Here is a 23,289-nt window from a genome sequence, read left to right on the forward strand (position 1 = left end):
CCAATATCACTGATGAACATAGATGCAAAAATCCTCAACAAAATATTAGCAAACAGAATCCAATGGCACATTAAACGCATCATACACCGTGATCAAGTGAGGTTTCTTCCAGCAATGCAAGGATTCTTCAATATACACAAATCAATCAACGGGATACACCATATTAACAAAAATAAAAAGCAGGAAGGAATCGCAAACAGGAAAACTAGAGATGAAACCAGGTGATGCTCACTACATACAGTATCCTAAGTGGTTAATAAAATAATAAACGATGGAAGCACGACTGCTTCCCATCTACCACGACCCCTCCCTTAGCTGGGAATTGGGCATCTGTGCCAGGCTATAAATAGTCTCCTGTTCTGGAACGTTCCCCGCAGCCCAAGCTCGCACCAGTTGCCAGTACGTGCCATCCAGTGGCTCTGCAGGAACACTCATTCTCTGAGGCAGGAGGACCTCAAACACTGGCCCCTTTCTGAAGTCCTAGTAGGGGAGAGAATTGGGTACCTCTGAAAAGGCATCAGGCAGTGGCAGAGCACTCCCCATGGATCCGAGGCAGGAGGAGTGTGCACTGGGTGAGACCCTAGGAGAATACACATCTTGGACACTCAGTCTATCTGTAGGTGCAAGGAGGAAGGAGCTGCCAGGTGTATGCATGTCACACTGCCACGTTTAGGACCTCGGTTTGGGCTGTTACATCCCCAGGAGCTACTCCTGCTTTGAAACCTTAAACCCTAATGGCCTTTCTCTTGAGTACAATCTGTCCTTTATCTCCCTCTCCCCATCATTCTACCTGTACCTGTTCTTCAGCCTCAAATAGACCTGGTAACAGTCATAATCGTCATCACCACCATCATCATTGCCATCCTCAAGGCTACCACATACTGAGTGCTTACAATTCACCCAGCACTTCGAGAAATACTGTATGTGGATTGATCCCATTAATCCTCCCAACAACCCTAAACCAATAATAATAGAGTTTTTAATCCCTTGTTCCCTCATTTAAAATACATATATATTTATTTATTTGGCTGTGCCGGGTCTTAGTTGCAGCATGCGGGATCTTTAGTTGTGGCATGTGGGACCTAGTTCCCTGACCGGGGATCGAGCCCCGGGCCCCCTGCACTGGGAGCACAGAGTCTTAGCCACTGGACCGCCAGGGAAGTCCCCCCTCATTTTCTTCCAGGCTCTTTCTGGATTCTTTTCCTTTCCTAACCAACCGTACTGCACAAGCCAAAGAGTTCTGAGTGCCTGCTACCCCCAGAGCCCTCCTCTGAGGAAAGTGGTTACATTGGTGGGGGCTGGTTCTTGTTCTGTCTTGTGTCATATCACTGGACTATGCTTCTGGTGCCAGTGGTTTAGTCTGGGGGTGGGACCCAAGCCCAAAGTGGCTATGGATAGGCTGGACATCAAAATGACCAACCACCCATGATATGGGTCTGTAAGAGTCTGTCTAACAGAGATGCTCCATATTGGATAATGACAACGTCACCCAATCAGATTTCCTCTGGAGGGATGAATGTGAGACGCACACTGGGACAATGAAAGGCAGCCTCCACAGAGATGACGAGATGACAGATGATAACCATGGTAACTATACGTACCTGGATTTGTGTTTACTAAGTGCCAGGTGCCCGGCTGAACGCTTCTCAAATTTTAGATTATCTTTCAGCAGTCTTACAACATAGATACTATTAGCACCTCCACTTTACAGATAAGAAAACAGAGGCTTAAGCAAGTTAATCCATTTGCCATTGGTTACACAGCCATGGTAGGGAGGAGATCCAAACCCAGGCAGCGGGACTGAAGATATTAGTCTATTTCTTTAAATAATAAACATTTTTAAGTTTTAAAAAGATTAACAGGGCAGTGGTTGAGAGTCTGCCTGCCGATGCAGGGGACACGGGTTCGTGCCCCGGTTCGGGAAGATCCCACATGCCGCGGAGCGGCTGGGCCACCCAATAAAGATGTTAAAAAAAAAAACATTTATAGAAACACAAAAACTTCTTTAAACTACAACATTGAACAAAGGTGAACAAAACCATACAGAAAAAGAAACATCCACAAAAATGAAAATTAACATTAAACATCAATACTTACACAACAAAGGGGACTGTTCGCATAACAAAGCTAACAAAGAGTCACACAGAAAGACAAAAGCATCAACTATCAAAATACTACTTTGTCTCAATACCTCCTTCTCTTTCGGCCTGGGAGGTCACCAGGCCCTAAGCATCTAGTTTATTTTTTCCTCCCTCCTCTCTCATGCTTCCATCCTTTTCACACTGGGGTACCAGTGCAGGAGTCTCCTGGATGTGGCTAGCCGCGCAGCAGCTCCTAAGGCAGCAGTGGCTGTGCTTCGAGGAATGTAGAGCTTCTGAGAAATCTGGTGCTCAGGAGACAAAATCAAAGACAGCTGGTCCATGGCTCCCTGACTCTTATCTTTGAACACTGTAATAGCATGGCTACTAGAAAAATCTTCATTCTCTAGGCTCTCTGGAGAGCTTTCCACTGAAAAAGAAAGAAAACACAGGTCTTTTCAAGAGGTTCTCACACTCTCCCATTCTAGATCTTTAGTAACGTGTTACAACCATCTTCTGGTTAGGTGGTGCCAATTACCAATGGCAAATCAGAGAGAAAGAGACTCAGAAACCAGTCAAAAAATGGAAAGGAGATGAGGATGGGGGATCATGCGCTGAGAAAAAATAAATCTTGTCAGGATGAGGGCAAAGAAGAGAGGACAAAATATCTACTTGTGAATAAGGAAGGGAAGATCTCTTTCTAGGACATCAAAAAAATAAATTGGATATAATTCCAATTCCAGGGAAGAATCCTTAAGCTCCCTTACTTCCTCCTCTCAGCAGTGAGCAAAATGGTGTCCCACGGGCCTTCTCTATTGTGAAAGTGGTCCCAATTCCAAGTCTGCCAGCATAAAAACAAAACTGACCAAACTGACCATAAAAATGAAAATTAACATTAATTAACATTAACTGTGTTTGCTAAGAAATTCCAAAAGCCAATTATTAGCCACAGAAAGAATTCCTTGGGAGTTAGTTTAACTAAGAAGAAGTAATCTTTTCAATGGAATAAACGGCTGGGAACTCCATGCTGAGAGTTCTTAATAGCCACGGAAGTGGATACTAGCATCCTCACATGTGTACTCTAGACCAGGGCTACTGAAGGAGCTGGTCTATGAATTGTTTGAACCTGCCTGCAATGAGAGAAGGAGCTTTTGCCAATATATAAACCAACACACTGCTTCCTTCAAGAAAGTCCTCCTTTAGGAAAAAAAAAAAAAACTAGGGGAGCTAAACAATGTGCTATTGTGTTGTCCATCATCACAAATGCTTCACAGGCTAGTACGGGTATGCCGACTACATTCTGAAAAGCACCGCTCTAGACCTTAAAATTACAGATTTCAAAAATTCAGAAAAATATCAGGCATAATCCAATATCTTATTTTGTATCTTTAGCATCTAGCAGCAGTAGCATGTGGTACGTGTGCCATATATTTATGATAAATTAAATTAAGGAGAATTTTACAGGGTATTCTAAAAAGTAAAACTCTGACCGCAAGACTATAATTAATGCCCACTAGAGTGGAAAAGAGACAGTGAGTTCTAGTGCAATAATGGGGCTTTACAGGAAGTCGTTGGTGAGCTCAGATTTTAAAAGGTATAAAAACATGAAAGCAGGGACACACGATGAAAGAATTTAAAAGAGTAGCAAAGCTTCTGCTTCCAGACATGATGCTAATTAAACAGGGATTGAAAAATCATCTCTCCTGCTTTAAACAACTGAAAAACTGGACAAAGTATTTAAAACAACAGCTTTCAGACACTGAACAACAAGCTCAGAGGACAGTGCTCCCTGAGAGACGGGAAACAAAGTGAGCCCTACAAGTGCCTGAGCTCACTGTCAAAATAAAGCCCAGGCTGCAGTACAGGGAGGGAGAGTCCACATTGAGCCTGGAGGTCTCCCTGTGCTGAGAAGACAGAGTTTGGAATTTATGGAGGCCAGGTGTCTGGAATTTGTGGGGGAAAAGTACAAGTCAAGAGGCAGCTGCAGAGAGAGAAGAAGCTGGAGACCTGCAGAGGTCGCTTTGAGTCTTAGGCTGGGTAGAGATCTGGCTCACGTATGTGAGGGGACCACCAGGGCCAGGGAGAAAACCTACCTGAAAGGAGTAGGCAGAACAAACACTAGGCATTTTATACTGGGGCAAAAGTTTGTGTTCCCACCAGCTACAGTGTAAAGACATCCTAACACATAGGGCATCAAGTCCCATCAATACCCTCAGAAAGGTACTGCCTAGCAGGGCCAACAGACTTAAGGCTTTTCTAAATCAGCCTAATGAAACCTAAAATAAACACAGAAATAATCAAAGCAATTTCAGGTAATTTAATTACATTCCTCCCCCCGCAATAAATTATACATAGACAGCAGGGAGGGAGGGAAGGAAGGAAGAAGGAAGGGAGGGAGGGAGGAAGAAGAAGAGATTCAGCCAACAACATATAATTCAGCATCTGCCATCCAATAAAAAATTACCAGATACACAAAGAAGCAGAAAAATATGACTTGTAATTAGGAGAAAAACCAATCAGTAGAAGCCAATTCAGAAATGACAGAATGCAGAAATGATACATATGCTAGAATCACAAGACAAGGGTATTACAATAGCTGTCATAAGAACACTCCAAGTATTCAAGAAGTGAATGATGAGTATGCTGAAGAGAAAGATGGAAGATATAAAAAAGACCCAAACCAAACCCTAGAGATTATAACTTGAACTTCTGAGATGAAAAATATACTGGATGGGAAAAGAACATATTAAACACTGAACAAGAAAAGGTTATATTATGCTCATAGATCAGAAGACTCAATATTGTTAACATGTCACTTCTCCCCAACTTGATCTAGAGATTAAAAAAAAATCCCAGTAAAACTTTTAGCAGGCTTTCAGTAGAAATTAAACTAATCCTAAAATTCATATGGAATATGACCTAGAATAGCCAAAGCAATTTGAAAAAGAAGAACAAATTTATATGATTTCAAGACTTATTATAAAGCCACAAAAATCAAGACAGTGGTATAAAGGCAGATGTAATAGTAATAGAACAGAATGAAAGTCCAGAAATAGACCCTCACATATACAACTTCATTGGCTTTTGACAAAGACATCAAGGCAGTTTAATGGAGAAAGGACAGTCTTTTCAATAAATCATGCTGAAGCAGCTGAATAATTATATGTAATCAAAATAAACATTGATCCTTACACCACACCATACACAAAAATTAACGAACTGGATCACAGACCTAATGCAGGACCTAAAACTATAGAACTTTTATAAGAAAATGTAAGAGAAAGTCTTAGTTACTTGAGTTAGGAAAGAGTTCTAAATAGGACACAAAAAGTTCAAACTATAAAGGAAAAAAAAAATCAACAAATCTGATTTCATCAAAAGGAAAACTTTTCCTCTTCCAAGGATGCTGTTACGGAAATGAAAAGGCAAGCCACATACCTGAAATATTTGCAACAGATGAATCTGACAAAGGTTTTGTATCCAGAATAAAGAATTTTTACAAATCCATAAAAAGAAGATAATCCAATAAAAATGCACAAATACTTCAGCAGGCAATTCACTAAAGAAGATATACAGATGGTACATAAACACATGAAAACATAGTCAACATCACTGGCAAATAGGAAAATGTAAATTAAAACCAAAATAAGATACCACCACACACCCACTAGGATGGTAAAATTTTAAAAGACTGGCGATATAATATGTTGCCAAGAAGATGAAGCAATCAGAACTTACGTATATCGCTGGTGTGAATTACCAAATGGTTCAGCCGCTTCGGAAAACATTTTAGCAGTTCTTAAAAAGTTAAACAGGGGCTTCCCTGGTGCTGCAGTGGTTAAGAATCCGCCTGCCAATGCAGGGGACACAGGTTCCATCCCTGGTCCGGGAAGATCCCACGTGCCGCAGAGTAACTAAGTCCGTGCACCACAACTACTGAGCCTGAGCTCAAGAGCCCGCGAGCCACAACTACTGAGCCTGTGTGCCACAACTACTGAAGCCCGCACACTTACAGACCATGCTCCGCAACAAGAGAAGCCACTGCAATGAGAAGCCCGTGCACCGCAACAAAGAGTAGCCCCCACTCGCTGCAACCAGAGAAAGCCCACGCACAGCAACAAAGACCCAACACAGCCAAAAATAAATAAATAGATTTATTTAAAAAAAAAAAAAAGTTAAACATGCAGTTAGCATATGACCCAGCAATTCCACTCCAAGGTACTTGCTGAATAGAAATAAAAAACATATGTCTACACAAAGAGCTGTATGTGAACACTCACAGCAGCTTTATTCATAATGGCCCAAATCTGGAAACAATCCAGATGTCTGTCATCTGGTGAACAGATAAACAAATTGTGGTATTTCCATACAACTGGGTACTACTCAACAATGAATAGGAACAAACTTTAGACACCAGCAACAACATAAATGAATCTCTAAAAATCACGCTAAATGAAAGAAATCAGACATAAAAACTACATACTGTATGACTCCCTTTATATGAAATTCTAGAAAAGGAAAAGTAACATGCCAGAAGCCAGAAAGCAGTGGGAGGGAATGACTGCAAAGGGATATGACGAAGCCTTTTAGACTGACGGAAATATTCTATTATAATGACTGTGGTGCTTATAACAAGACTGTACACATTTGTCAGAACTCATAGCATTGTACACTTAAAAACTGGCAAGTTTTACTGTGCATAAACCTGACCCCGCCACCCCCCAAATTGCAGAAAAAAAAAGAAGAGTGGCAAAGTGAAAGGGAACAACTGGAGGAGTTCAGACAAATGCTAACATCAGCAATTTTTCAAGTCATGTTCTGAAAAGATAAATGAAGGTTTTTAACAACGTGGCAAACCATTGCGTTTGTCAACTGTATGTCAACCTACCTGAACCAGAGTGTTTTTGTGAGGAATCGACCACTGCAGGAGTTGAGTTGAGCACTGCTGTGGACAGCTGAAATTGCTTTGGACAAGTCTCAATGCTGCTAGGCTCAATCTGGCCACCTTCTGCTGACTGCTGTGACTGGATAAGAGAGATGTAGAACTCCTCCAATTCGGGCAACGTGGGAGAATCTGAGGAACTCTTTAAGTTTGGTTGCTACAGAATGGGGAAAATGGGGCAAAAGCATGAAAAGTAACTGTTAGTTCAACAGTAAGAATTAAGTCTATTTTGTTTCCTTACTTATATACAAAAGAATATTTTCATATCATAATTAATAAATAAAACTCTCCACTTTAAAAAATCTAGATACTCTCTGGAAAACAAGTCCTTCTCTAACTTAGTGACCATTAATTCAAGAAGCACGTATTGAATGCATATTATGAGCAAACATGGTACTGAGGGCTGCCAAGGAAGAACGGCAGGAAATGAGAGAAATAACATTCACTGCGCACTCATTGTCAGGCACGATGCTAGGTTCTTGGCATGTGTTTCTTCAATGAAACATCAGAACGTTTTTCCTACGTTAGGTGTTGTTACATCTTCTTTATTACCGCTTCCTTTACTTAGCATAATGCTTTTTCACAAGAGGCTTACCAAGTTATCCAATGTCAACCAGTAAGCGACAAGGCAGAGGGATGAACTCAGGCTAGCCTATGTTCTCTCTGCTCCATCACACCGCCTCCCAGTAAATATGATCCCTTTTCCTAAGGAGCTCACAGTCCTCGGCTAGGGAAACAGTACACGTGCTGCAGGTGGCCATGAAGAAGGCATTAACTGCATTCCGCAGCATCAAAAACATGCTAGGAGAACACAAAGGACTTAAAGGAGGGCTCCTCAGAAGAAGTGACAAAATGGAGTACTAAGAATCAGGGTTTGAGAGGAAAAGATGAACTTCCCAAACAAAGCCTCGATTTGGGCTAAAACAAATGAAGTGCCAAATTTTAATCAACAGATCCTATATCCTACCACAGAGTCGCTGCTGAAACAGCTACAGTTTACAGTGACTCAGAGAATTTGTCTTCTGTGATGCTAACTAACTGGCACTGACGATTAAGTGGGCCCCATCAGGACCAGGCTGTAATGAACCGACCTAAGTGGCTTACAGCCTGGGATCTGCCCAGAGTAAACTGAAACAAAATTTATACAAACAGAAAATGTAGCTTTGTGTGTTCTTTAGGCTGTGGAGTAGACATTTACTATCAGCTGGCATTCCTTTTGCATTCCTTTTTTCTTCCATTAGGAAACACCTTGTTCATTTTCAAACATGGCTGGCATGGATGTGACTGATATATAATTATGTCATAAACAAATGGCTGTGCCCCTTTATCTGGCAGCAAAAATGAAAACTCTAAAAGTCCACATAGCTATCCTGCCATACAATATGCTACTTCAGGAGAGCAAAGAGCTGGATTCAATTTTTTGCTTAATTTATGCAACTTCATGTATGTGCTTTAGCTACCCTTTAAGTTTATTCTCACTGAAAATGAGGTTCTTTCAATAAAGCTTCAGTGATAATTAAGTAAATATTAATATGGCAAACTTTTAGAGCTGGAAAGATCATTGATCCAAATCAGTCCTTGTAGACGGATAAACTAAGGCCCCAAAAGCCAACTTGTTCAAACTTGTGGTAAAGACTAAGCCACAGATTACAGAACTCCCAGACAGGTGTTTTTTACACTAAGCCCTGCTGCCTATTTTCAGTAGTTTAACAAAATCAAAATCAGAAACAGTTTTTTTAAAAGCTGTATCTTTTTTTCTTTCCTGATAAATATGATTTTGAAGAAAGACAAATTGTTAAAACATATTTAAATGCATTCTGGCAGCTTTTCACACTGGAAAAAAAGAACATAGGTGAATGCCTTCTAAATGTGTATGCCAGTACTGAAAGCAAGTGCCTGTGGTCAACTTAAGCACTTAATTGAAAAGTAAGAGTCTCTTCCTCTAAACAGTGGTTTAGGGTGCTGCTGCTCAAAATGTGATTCACCATCAAGCAGCTTCAGCATCACCCGGAAGCTTGTAAGACATGGAGAACCTCAGTCCCCATACCAGATCTGCTCAATCAGAATCTGCATTTTCACAAGATTCTCAGGTGATCTGTATGAACATTATAGTTTGAGAAGCATTGCTCTGCCAGATTTATCCCTCTGTAGTTATCAACTACTGACTCCCTCGTAGTTGTCCGAAAATATACCTTTATGGAACTAGAGGTTAGTGGCAGATTTTCAAGAAACATGTTCATGATTTCTGAAACATTAACTTATGCAATCGAAAGAATAGCCCCAAACCACAACATACAACTTCATGCCCGCTAGGATGGCTATAATTTTTTGTGTGTGTGTGGTATGCGGGCCTCTCACTGTTGTGGCCTCTCCCGTTGCAGAGCACAGGATGCGGACACGCAGGCCCAGTGGCCATGGCCCATGGGCCCAGCCGCTCCGCGGCATGTGGGATCCTCCAGGACCGGGGCATGAACCTGCGTCCCCTGCATCGGCAGGCGGACTCTCAACCACTGCGCCACCAGGGAAGCCCTGTATAATCTTTTAAACTAGATAATAGCAAGTGTTGGCAAAGATGTGGACAAATTGGAACACTCTTATATTGCTGGTGGGAATGTAAAATGTTGCAACTGCTTGGAAAAGTCTGGCAATTCCTCAAAACACTAAACACAGAGTTAACATAGGACCCAGCCATTCAACTCTTAGGTATATACCTAAGAAAACTGAAAACGTATGTCCACATAAAAACACATACACAAATGTCACAGCAGCACTATTCATAATAGCAGAAAAACAGAAACAACTCAAATGTCCACCAGCTGACACATGGATAAACAAAACGTGGCCTATCCATACAATGGATTATTCAGCCACAAAAAGACGTAAAGTACTGATACATGATACAACATGATGAACCTTGAGAACATTACGCTAAGAAGCCAGACACAAAAGGCCACACACTGTATTGATTCCAATTATATGAAATGTCCTGAAGAATAAGTAAATCAATAGAGAAAATAAGATGAGTGGTTGCCTGGGGGGAAGAGGGTTGGGGAGTTTGGGTGGGGGTGACAGCTGAAGAATGCGTTTCTTTTTGAGATAATGAAAATGTTCTGAAATTCTTATGGTGATGATGGAGGCACAATATGCTAGTAAACTAGTGAATATACTAAAAGCCGTTGAATTGTACACTTTAAATGGGTGAACTGTATGGTATGTATATTATATCTCAATTAAGTTGAGGAGACAGAGGATGGAGTCTGAGCCCCACGAATGTGGAGGAGCTTTGACAAACTCCTCAGGCTTTCAGCTGAGATCTCCAAAGAATCATGCTTTAGGAGTAAGAGCCACATTCAAGGACTAGGGACAAAAGTGAAATATAGCAGTCCTCACCAAACCTAAACCAAGCCTCAATATGTGTGAAGGTGACTGGCTGGTATCTGCCAGCCACTAGACAACTGAACCCTCTTTGGAGGAAGCTATCTCATCCAGAGCCTCTCTAAATTCCATAATGTTCAACATTCCATTAAAAAGAACCATGCGGTACGCTCCGCCTGTCTTTCCCCTCCCCTGAATGCCCAAAACAGGATCAAATGACAAGATCAAATAGAGAAAAAAGGCAGTAAGAACACACTCAAAGGTAATTCAGATATTGAAATTATCTGCAAAAAACTTTAAAGTAACTATGATTATTAACATGTTCAAGAAAATGGAAGTTACAGACAAAATTGAGGAAAATATGGAGAATTTAAACCGAGAACTGGAATCTATAAAATAAAGAATCAAATGGACATTCTAGAACTGGAAAATAATATGTTTGAAATTAAGAGCTCAACGTGTGGGTTTAACAGCAGACTGGATCCTGTAGAAGACAGGACTAGGGCACTGGAATCATCAACATAAAACCTCCAAACAGAGGTATTGCAAAAGGAAAAAAGAGAGCGAACAAGAAAACAGAGCCCAAGGGGGACTCAGCCAAAAGTTCTAACATACGTAGAACTGAAACGCCAGCAGGAAAGGAGAGAGATAATGAGGCAGAAGCAGTGTTTGATTAGATAAATGGACCAGAATTTTCTAAAACTGATGTACAGTATCCATCTGCTGATTTAATAAGCTCAGTGATACATATGCAGAATAAATCCAAAGGAAATCACATCTAGATATATAATTATCAAAATGCTGAAAGCAAAAGACAGAAAAATCTTAAAAGAAGCCAGAGGGGGAAAAAAAAGACATACCTTCAAAGGAGCAATGGTAACTGACAGCTGGCAATCCAACAGAAGCCAGAACATAAAGGAATGACATCTTCAAAGCATCGAAAGAAAACAGTGCCAACCTATCATTCAATACTCATGGAGAATATCCCTCAAAAAGGAAGATTAAAGTCAGAAATATGGGAAATTAAACATCATACTCCCGAACAACCAATGGGTCAAAAAAGATCAAAGGTAATTAGAAAATATTCTGAGACAGAGAAAAATGAAAACACACAGTATACCAAAATTTATGGGATGCAGCAAAGGAAGAATTAAGAGGGATGTTTCTAGCAATAAAACATTAAAAACACATTAAAAAAGGAAGAAAGATCTCAAACAACTCAATTTTATACCTTAAGGAACTAAGAAAAGAAGAACAAAGACCAAATTTAGCAGAAGGAAATAGTAAAAATTAGAGCAGAAATAAATGAAATAGAGAAAAGAAAAAAATCAATGAAACTGAGAGTTGTTTTATATATTGAAAATATAAACAAAACTGAGAAACCTTTAGCTAGACTAATGAAGAAAAAAAGACTCAAATGATATCAGAAAAGAAAAAACATTGCAACTAATGCCACAGAATTGAAAAGGATTTTAAGAGACCATTACAAACAACTGCACACAAACAAACTGGATAACCTGAAAGAAATGGATAAATTCTTAGAAACATATAGTCTTGAAAGACTGAATTAGGAAGAAATAGAAAATCTGAACACAGATTACTAGTAATGAAATTGAATCAGTAATCAAAAACCTCCCAACAAAGAAAAACACAAGATAAGATGGCTTCACTGGTAAAATTCTACCAAACATTTAAAGAATAATTAATACCAATTCTTCTCAAAGTCTTCCAAAAAACTGAACACTCCCAAACTCATTTTACAATGCCAGCATTACCCAGATACCAAAGGGATAATGGTTTTTTTCTGAAGGGGTGATGAAAATGTTCTAAAATGGATTATACGGGTGGTTGCACAAGTCTGTGTATACTAAAAGTTATTTGAATTGCATACTTTAAGTGAATTACATGGTATGTGAGTTATAGTTCAATAAAGCTATTATATCTTAAAGAAAGACTACCTGAGAAACAAAATATAAAAGTTTATTTTATCCTAAAGCTAAATCTGTGCTTTAAGTAACCTACATTTCTGGAACAGACTGTTCTATGTAATGCAGCATACTTTTATCAATGATCTCATGCAAAGTAACCATATTCTGTAGAAAATATATCACTCAGAAGGTTCATCTTCCACAAATCTGCTTTTCAGCAATTCTCCTAGACTTGAGTCCTTCATTTTCAATGTAATGCACAAAAGTACAGAGACCGTTAGCCAAATTTCACGATTCACACAAACAGTCCTGCTGTTTTCAGGATGGAGAAACACAAAACAAACGGATTTTGCTCCAGGGTTAGTGTTTTCTGCCAAAGCAACAGAAAGAAAAAATCTGGCCTAGATGATAGGACAGATACAGAACTTAAAATGTATGATTAAGGGAAAATACCTGTTTTCCCTATCCCTAATGTAGAGGCTTAATCAATCTTTTAATTCTAGTCTCAGAATTTTTTTCTGGAGAGATGAATAGCAACAGTAAGTTAACTGAAATTTATTTTTAAATAAACATACATTTTTATGTATATGTATTGTACCAAATGCTAAGAGAGGGATCATTAACCAGAATTTTACTTTCTAAAAGTGAAAGTATTTCCTCATGAAAACTTGTAACAGTAACATTCGTTAGACATTTACATTTTGAATTCCGGTTGTGCCAGTATTTTTTTCTTGAGCACCCAGTCCTTCTGATTTTTCAACTTCTACTTCCTTCCCACTCACAAGGCCTGAAGGCTGCCATGAAACATCCCATGTATCTTTGGGTGTAGAAAAACACCAATCCTATAGAGAAAAAAATTGCAACAATAAACTGAGACATAGTGCCATATGATCCAAATGGAGGATAACTTGGGCAAGGTAAAGGCAAAGAGGCAATGTATACTAAACAAGAAAAGATATTTATTAACTTTCTATATTAGTGTGAGTTTTCCCCCTTGCTTCACTGGTCCATGCTCAATACACTGAATTCCTCTGAATACACAGATCACATTAAAAAAAACACAACTCTCTTTGTAGTATTTTCTTCAATACTGTTTTCATGGTTAGATGATTTTCATGATCATCCAGTATTTAAATGGCACAAATAACGAGGGGCAACTTAAGTGTTGATAGTGCTTCTTTCTAAGAGCTGGTGGAAAATAAATTAAAATTCAAATATATAGGGCCCAATATTAGTAAATATACTCACTGCAGAGATCCAGACATAATATTACAAGGCAATGCAATAAAAATTAAATTAGGGAAAACTGTTTATTTCTAGATCCTAAGGCTGTGACTAGGTGCCAATGGTAAAACAAAAATCATAATGATTGATAGAATAGATAGCCACAATAAGTCCATGGTTTACTCTCCCCTGCTTCATCCTGCCCCCATCCCTAACACTACCATCTTTGGTGGGGGGGTGGGGGTGGGAATACATTCTTCTGAATTATTGTCTGATTAATCCCTATGAAATGCAGAATGCATAGCTTTTTTGAAGCTTGGACAATTACATTAATATTTCCTTTTGCAGTAGTGATTTGCTTTATGTTTTCCCAAGGATCTAACCTTCTGTGGCATTTCTTTACATGATGAATATGGTTTCTTTCCATCAAGCCTTGAGGTAGGTAAGTGGGAGGCAGCATCACTTCCTTCTCCCATTCCAGCCTGCAAAGGTATCCAGTTCTCATCCCATATATCATCACCTATGGTTACTGACTCCAGGCATGGCATTCCAGTGGGAATCTCATCCTAGAATGTATCAGGTGACAAATAAAACTTTAATTTATGATTCCTGTATGTATTTTGAAATTTAGGTTTAAAATTTTTCCTAACTCCAGGTAAAGATGGAAGTTTGAGTACATAATTTATTACTCTCTCTCCTGACACATCACCAAAATAAAATAATTTAAGGTATAAACTTATGGTCAAAGAGAATGTAAAAGGAGAAAACATCACCTATGTTCTGGATACAGGAAATCAGACAACTGACAACTTATTATGCAGTCCTGAGAAAGTGGAATCCTGAGCTTGGAGCAGGAAAAACTGAGAGTCAACCCAAATTTATACCATAAATACTGCAAAAGTTCAGGAATTGCTCCTACAGAGTTTTTGGAATTGAGGGTGTAAAGTGGGAATGAAAACAAGAGCTCTTGTTAAAAGTCTGTGTAAGAAGCAGTTAGATCTCCAGGTACCCTCCCCTATTTAAAAAACCCAGGAAACTACACCTCTTCCTCCTACTGGAAGACTAGAGGTCTTCTGGAGGGTAAAGCTGAGGACGGTGCAAATATATAATAAAAACAGTAGAATTAAATGAAGGGTTGTTTTATACTGAATATAGAGCTCTGTCACTCTCTTTTTGATAGCAGGACAGAGATGAGAGTAAAGAATGCACAAACTTGAAGATAGATCCAATCTGATTATCCACTCTGAACAACTGAGAAAAAAATTGGAAAACAAACAAACATACACACAAAAATAGAGCCTCAGGGAACTATGGGACAATACCAAAAGGTTTAACATTTGTGTCGTCAAAGTCCAAGAAGAAGAAGAGAAAGAATGCAGTGCAGAAAAGTTATTTGAAGAAATATGTCTGAAAACTTCCCAAATTTGGTTTGGGAAGACACTGACCTACAGATTCGAAAAGCTTAGCAAAACTCAAACACGATAAACTCAAAGAAATTCGTGCCTACATAGATTACGAGCAACATGGTGAAAACTAAAGACAAACAAATATCCTGAATGAAGCCAAAGAAAAATTACACATTATTATAGTGGAACAACAATATCAACACTGCACATATCTTGTATCAGAAAACATGAAAGCTAGAAGGAAGTGAAATGGAATTTTTAAAGGGTTGAAAGAAAAGAACTGGCAACCTAGAATTCTACATCCAGCAAAAGCATCCTTTAAGGATGAAGATGAAATAAATACATTCTCAATGAAGAAAACAAAAATAATTTGTTTTCCACAGACTTGCCCTAAAAGAATCACTAAAGGGAGTTCTTTGAATAGAAAGGAGATGATACCAGAAGGAATAAAGGAAGAGCAACAGAAAAAGTAGATATCTGGGTAAATATAATAGACTATTCCCCTCTTGAATTTTTCAGAATATTTGAAGATGGAAAGCAAAAAATATAACATTATAAATTCTCAATATACATAGTTATTATACATAGTAGAAAATAAAGAAGGTGGGAAGGGCTAAAGACCTATATGGTAGTAAGATACCTACATTCCACTTGAAGTGGTAAATATTGATTAAGTCCACTGTGAAAAGCCAAAGGTGTATATTGTAATTCCTAGAGTAATCAGTACAAAACTATACATATACAATGAAAATGTAATAAGTAAATTAAAATAGGCTACTAAAGAAGAATGCTAAATAATAAAAGAATACTACCAAAAAACAGGAATACTAAAAGAAGAAAGGAAGAGCAAAGGAATGAAAAGCTGGGGAAATGAATAGAAAGATAATAAAATGGTAGACCTAAAATCAAAACATATTGATAATTTTATTAAATGTAAATGGACTAAACATACTCATTAAAATTCAGATTGTTGTGCCTGGACCTAACCCTTCCCACCTGCAGGCTGGAACCAGCCCTGGGACACCCAGAACCATGCAGCCAGCTGTGCTGGAAACCAGCTCCACCACCAGCAGACTGGCACCGCAGAACCAGACGACCCAGAACCTGGCCCAAGCCACCACACAAGGCAGAGCCTGGCAACCAACCAGCCTTGACTACCAGTGCACCCACAGTAGTGGGCCCAGTCACAACAGAAGGGCCCATGCAGCCCACATGGGGTCATCCCTATAGAATATAGCTCTGGGGACCAAAGGGGAGTGTGCTGCTGGGCCCCACATGACGCCTCCTATATAAGGCCACTTTCCAAGAGCAGGATATGGAACAAACTAACCCAATACTTAGATATAAACACAGAGAATTAGGCAAAATGAAAAAGAGGAATATGTTCCACATGAAGGAATAAGACAAAACCCTAGGAAAGGAACTAAGTGAAGTGGATATAAGCAATTTACCTAAGAAAGAGTTTAAGGTAATGATCGTAAGTATGCTCAACAAATGCAGAAGAAGAATGGATGAACACAGTGAGAAGTTTAACAAAGAATTATAAAATATAAAGAAGATCCAAACAGAGCTGAAGAATACAATAACGGAAATAAAAAAGACACTGGAATATCAATGGTAGATTATATGATACAGAGGAACATATTAGCAAACTGGAAGACAGAGTAGTGGAAATTACCCAAACTGAACAGAAAAAATAATTTTTTAAAATGAGGATGGTTTAATAAGAGACCTCTGGGACATCAAGCATGCTAACATTCACATTATACAGGGGTCCTGGAAAGAGAAGAAAGAGAGAGAAAGGGGCAGAGAACTTACCTGAAGATGTAAATAGCTGAAAACTTCCCTAATTTGGGAAAGGAAACAGATATCCAGGTCCAGGAATCACAAAGAGTCCCAAACAAGATGAACTTAGAGGTCCACACCAACACACATTATAATTAAAATGATAGAAATTAAAGATAAAGAGAGAACCTTAACAGCAGAGAGAGAAAAGCAACTAGTTACATATAAGAGAACTCCCATAAGACTATCAGCTGACTTCTCAGCAGAAACTTTGCAGGCCAGAAGGGAGTGGCAGGATATATGTCTACAACCAAGAATACTCTATCCAGTAAGGCTATAATTCAGATTTGAAGGAGAGATAAAGAGTTTTAAAGACAAGCAAACGCCAAAAGAGTTCAGTATCAGTTTTACAAGAAATGTTAAAGGGACTTCTCTAAGCAGAAAAGACCACAACTAGACATACAAAAATTATAAAAGGAAAATCTCATTGGTAAAAGCAAAAAAACAGTAAAGGTAGTAGATCAACTACTTATAAAGCTAATAGGAAGGTTAAAAGATAAAAGTAGTAAAATAATCTATGACCACAATAAGTAGTTAAGAGATACATAAAACAGAAAGATGTAAAATATGATGTCAAAAAACACTATATGTGAGGTAGGGGGAGGGAGTAAAACTGCAGGGTTGTTACAGTGTGTTTGAACTTGAGATCATCAACTTAAAATAACTATATATATATGCTTTTAAAACTTTACATATATGTGTGTGTGTATATATATATATACATATACACACACACATAGAGAGAGAAAGAGAGGGATAGGGAGGGAGGAAAAGGGGGAGAGTCAGTTATATATAAACCTCATGGTAACCCCAAACCAAAACTCTATAATAGATATACACAAAGAGAAAGGAATCCAAACATAACACTAAAGGCAGTCATCAAATCACAAGAGAAATGAGCAAAAGAAGAAAGGAACTACCAGAACCAATCAACAAAATGGCAATAAGTATATATCTATCAATAACCACTTTAAATGTAAATGGACTAAATGCTCCAATCAAAAGACGCAGAGTGGCTGAATGGATTAAAAAAAAAAAAAAAAAGACCCATCTAAATGCTGCCTACAAGAGACTCACATCAGATCTAAAGACACACACACACTGAAAGGGAGGGGATGGAAAAAAGATATTCCATGCAAATGGAAATGAAAAGAAAGCTAGGTTAGCAATACTTATATCAGACAAAATAGACTTAAAACAAAGACTGTAACAAGAGACAAAGAAGGATATTACATAATGATAAAGAGATTAATCTAACAAGAAGATGTTACAAGTGTAAATATATACACACCCAACACTGGAGCACATAAATACATAAAGCAAATATTAATAAACATAATGGATTTTATTATAAATAATAATAGTAGGGGACTTTAACACTCCACTTACATCAATGGACAGATCATCCAGATAGAAAAATTAATAAGGAAACAATGGCCTTAGATGACACAGACCAATTGGACTTAATAGAGATATACAGAATATTCCATCCAAAAGCAGCAAAATCATATTCTTTGGATGTGCACATGGAACATTCTGCAGGATGGATCACATGCTAGGCCACAAAACAAGTCTCAATAAATTTAAGAAGACTGACATCATATTAAGCATTTTCTGACCACAATGGTATGAGACTATGGAAGTCAACTACAGGAAAAAGCTGCCTAAAAAACACCAACACATGGAGGCTAAAAAATATGCTACTAATCAAAAATGGGTCACTGAAGAAATCAAAGAGGAAATTTAAAAAATACCTGGAGACAAATGAAAATGGAAACACAATGCTCTAAAAAATCTATGGGATGCAGCAAAAGCAGTTCTAAGAGGGAAGTTTACAACAATACAAGCTACAAACAAGAAAACAAGGAAATAAGAAACATCTCAAATATACAATCTAACCTTATATCTACAGGAACTAGAAAAAGAGAAACAAACAAAACCCAAAGTTAGTAGAAGGAAGGAAATAATAAAGATCAAAATATTGTAGAAATACATGAAAGAGAGACTAAAACAACAATAGAAAAGATCAATGAAACTAAGAGCTGGTTCTTTGAAAAGATAAACAAAATTGATAAATCTTTAGCCAAACTCATCAAGAAAAAGAGTGGGCCCAAATAAACAGAATCAGAAATGAAAGAGGAGTGCTTTGTGACCGCCTGGAGGGGTGGGATAGGGAGGGTGGGAGGGAGGGAGACGCAAGAGGGAAGAGATATGGGAACATATGTATAGTTGATCCACTTTGTTATAAAGCAGAAATTAACACACCACTGTAAAGCAATTACACCCCAATAAAGATGTTAAAAAAAAAAAAAGAAATGAAAGAGAAGTTACAACTGATACCCCAGAAATACAATCATACAAGACTACTAAGAACAATTATACACCAACAAATTGGACAACCAAGAAGAAATGGATAAATTCCTAGAAACATGCAGTCTTCTAAGACTGAATCAGGAAGAAATAGAAAATCTCAACAGACCTATTACTAGTAATGAAATTGACTCGGTAATTAAAAAAAAACTCCCAACAAATAAAAAAGTCCAGGACCAGATAGCTTCACAGGTGAATTTTACCAAACGTTTAAAGAAGAATTAAAACCTATCCTTTTCAAATTATTCCAAAAAATTGAAGAGGAAGGAATGCTTCTGAATTAATTCTATGAGGTCAGCATCACCCTGATACCAAAAACCAGACAAAGACACCACAAAAAAAGAAAATTACAGGCCAATATCACTGATGAAGCACTAAACTTGTAATTACCATACAACTCAACAATTGCGCTCCTGGACATTTATTCCAGAGAACTTATGTCCACACAAAAACCTGTGTACAGACATTCATTCATAGCAGCTTCATCTGTAATAGCTAAAAACTAGAAATAGCCCAAATGTCCTTCAACAGGTCAATGATGAAACAAACTATGACACATGCATGCCATGAAATACTACTCAACAATGAAAAGATCTAACTATTGATACATGCAATTACTTGAATTATACTGTGTGAAAATAGCCAATTTCAAAGGGTTACATACTATATGATTTTACATAGCATTTTTCTTTTCGTGGTACGCGGGCCTCCCACTGCTGTGGCCTCTCCCATTGCGGAGCACAGGCTCCGGACGCGCAGGCTCAGTGGCCATGGCTCACGGGCCCAGCTGCTCCGCGGTATGTGGGATCTTCCCAGACCAGGGCACAAACCCGCGTCTCTTGCATCAGCAGGCAGATGCTCAACCACTGCACCACCAGGGAAGCCCTTACATAGCATTTTTAAATGACAAAATTTTATAAATGGAGAACCAATTAGTGGGGTGGGGGTGGTGGGAGGGAGTGGGTGGATGGATATAAATGGGGCAACACAGGGACCCTCGTGATGACAGAATTATCAGTATCTTGACTGTGCTGTTGCATACATGAACCTGCATGTGTTAATACTGTAGAGAACTAAATATACATACATACACACACACACACACACACACAAATATGTACAAGTAAAACTGGAGAAATCTGAACAAGATTGGTGGATTGCATCAATGTCAATATCCTGATTGTGACACTGTACTACAATTTTGTAAAATGTGACCACTGGGGGAAGTGGGTAAAGATTACACGAGATCTTTCTGTATTATTCCCTATAGCTGCACATGAATCTTTTAGTAACCACAATAAAAATGTCAATTAAAAAATAAAAAAAGAAATAAAACTAATTCAACATTATCTTTTCCAGAAAACAGAAAAGGAAGAAATGCCTCTAGACTCATTTTATGAGGCCAGCATTACCCTGGTACTAAAACCATACAAAGATAGTACAAGAAAACTACAGACCAATATCCTTCATGGAAATAGACATAACAATATTCAACAAAACATTAGCAAATGGAATCCATGGTGTATAAAAAGAATAATACACCATGACCAAATGGGGTTTATCCCAGGAAAGCCAGTTTAATCCAATATTTAAAGATCAATTAATGTAATATACCATATTAATACAATAAAGGAGAAAACATGATATCAACATATGCAAAAAAATCATTTAACAAAATTCACATCCATGCATGCATGATAAAACTTTTCATCAGGATAACAAAGACATCCTCTCTCACAACTCCTGTTCAACATCGTGTCTGAAATTCTACCAAGTGCAATAATAAGGCAGGAAGGAAGATAAAGACACATAGATTGGAAAGGAAAAAATAAACCTGTCCCAATTAGCAGACAACACTATTGTCTATGTAGAAAATCCCAAAGAAATCTACAAAACACCTCCTAGAACTAATAAATGAATTTAGCTAGTTCACACCATACAAGCTTAAAACACAAAAATCAATTTCTACATACTAACAATGAAAATATAGAAACTGGAATAAAAAGATATCATTTATAATTGCTCCCAAAGTAAATTAAATAATTAGGTAAGTATTACCTAAGTTAGCTTAATCTTTGTTAGCTTTAAATACCTAAGGATAACAAAACATGTTCTGTATATTAAAAAGTATAACACCTTGATAAAGGAATAAAAGAAAACCTAAATAAATATATATACTGTGCTCACAGATTAAAGATGTTAATTCTCCTCAAATTTACCTACAGATTTAATGCAATTCCAATAAAAATCCCAGATACAGATAAGTTGATTCTAAAATTTAAATGGAAAGGAAAAGGAACCATAATATTAAAAATAATTTTGAAAAAGAGTAAAGTAGGAGGAATCATACTACCTAATTTTAAGAGGTATGAATCTACAGTAATCAAGACAGTATTCTATTGGCAAAGGAACAGACAGATCAATGGAGCAAAATAAAGTCTAGGAATAGTCTCACACAAATATGGACATTTGATTTTTGGAAGGTCTACCAAGACAATTCAATGGAGAAAGCATAGTCTTCTCCATATGCAATAAAATGAAGCTTAACCTAAATCTCACCTTATAGTAAAATTAAGTCAAGATGTCTTGACACTGAAAACACCGTACATAAAAGAAAAAAACCTGATAAACTGAACCTTCTCAAAATTAAAAACCTTTCCTGTATGAAAGGCACCATTAAGAGAATGAAGCTACAAGTGGGAGAAAATATTTGAAAATCGCAAAATTGACAAAGGGCTACCCAGAACATATCCAGAACAAAAACCCAACAGTAAGAAAGAAAAAAAACAATAAAAAAGTGGGCAAAAGACTTTAATAGGCATTTCACCAAGAAATACATGTGGATGGCAAATAAGCACTTGATAAGATGGTCAGCATCATAGTCATTAGGGAAATGCAGAGTAAAACCACACTGTGATACTACTACACACCTATGAGAATGGCTAAAAATAAAAATTACTGACAATATCAAGTGCTGATAAGATATGGAGCAACTGGAACTCACACACTGCTTGTGGGAATGCAAAATGGTATACCCAGTCTGGAAAACAGTTTGACCACATAAACCAGCAATCCTACTCCTGATTATGTTTATAAAAAAACCTGGACACAAATATTTATAGAAGCTCTATTCATAATTACCAAAACCTGAAATAACCAAAATGTCCTTCAGTGCATGAATGGATATACAAACTGTGGTACATCCATACAATAAAATACTACTCATCATCAAAAGAAATGAACTATTGACACATGCAACAATTTGGATGAAGGTACTATGCTGAATCAAAGAAACCCCTATTGGGAAGTTACATACTGTATGATTCCACTTATATGATAGTTCTGAAAAGGTAAAACTACAGTGACAGAAAACATAAATGGTTGCTAGGGCGTTAGGGATTTGGGGAGATGTAATTATAAAGGGGTAGCAACAGGGAGCTTTTTCAGATGATGGAAGCATTCTGCATCCTGATTGTGGGGGTGGTTACATAAATCTATACGTGTATTGATAGGACAGTACTCCGAATACAAAGTCAATTGTGTACTGTATGTTGATTTAAAGAGAAAGAAATATTAACACCAGAGAAAATAAAAGTTATGCAGGAAAGGAAAACTTGCCGTAACATACTACTTGGCTGTAAATAGCATTTACAGAGTCATAGCAATAAAATATTGAATGGTGATCTAATGGAAAGTTTGATATAACTGTATTAGTAAGATGATGGTGGGGGAACAGAAAGGATATTTTTGTGGTGGGGGAGAAGGGATGAAAGAGAACTAAACCCTCATCTCTAGTAGTAAGAAGGGCATACATACTTAAAACTGAAGAATCAGGAAATAACATAAGCATGCTATTTAATGAAAGAAATCGAGGTAAATTCCAAAAAAAGCAGCTAAAAGAGATGAAAATGGTTGCTCGGTGAAATAGGAAATGTAGGGGAAGGGGTTATAGGGAACTCTAAGCTGTGTGTACACAAACATTTGTTTGTTTTTTTTAAAGCTGTGAATACATAAACATTTGATTAAAATAAAGTATATCCTTCAAAAAAGTTGTCAACATTTTTCCTGATGGGTTTTCTTAATACCGTTTCTCAATACTAGTTTCCATTCACTGCATAATT

General features: G+C 37.7%; 1 protein-coding gene across 1 annotated transcript in view; it reads right to left on the reverse strand.

Moving 5' to 3' along the window:
• Positions 1-2,111: 2,111 nt before the first annotated feature.
• Positions 2,112-23,289, reverse strand: part of TDRD5 (tudor domain containing 5) — a 96,058-nt gene continuing 74,880 nt past the window's right edge. The window contains exons 15-18 of the mRNA XM_024758813.1: positions 13,931-14,113; positions 13,022-13,165; positions 6,967-7,177; positions 2,112-2,508 (exon numbers count right to left, since the gene is read on the reverse strand). Coding sequence (XP_024614581.1) covers positions 2,261-2,508; positions 6,967-7,177; positions 13,022-13,165; positions 13,931-14,113 — 786 coding nt within the window. The 3' untranslated portion in view covers positions 2,112-2,260. The remainder of the gene's footprint in view (positions 2,509-6,966; positions 7,178-13,021; positions 13,166-13,930; positions 14,114-23,289) is intronic.

Source organism: Neophocaena asiaeorientalis, unplaced genomic scaffold, assembly GCF_003031525.2.
Source record: "Neophocaena asiaeorientalis asiaeorientalis breed wild unplaced genomic scaffold, Neophocaena_asiaeorientalis_V1.1 scaffold182, whole genome shotgun sequence".
Taxonomy (NCBI): Eukaryota; Metazoa; Chordata; class Mammalia; order Artiodactyla; family Phocoenidae; genus Neophocaena; species Neophocaena asiaeorientalis.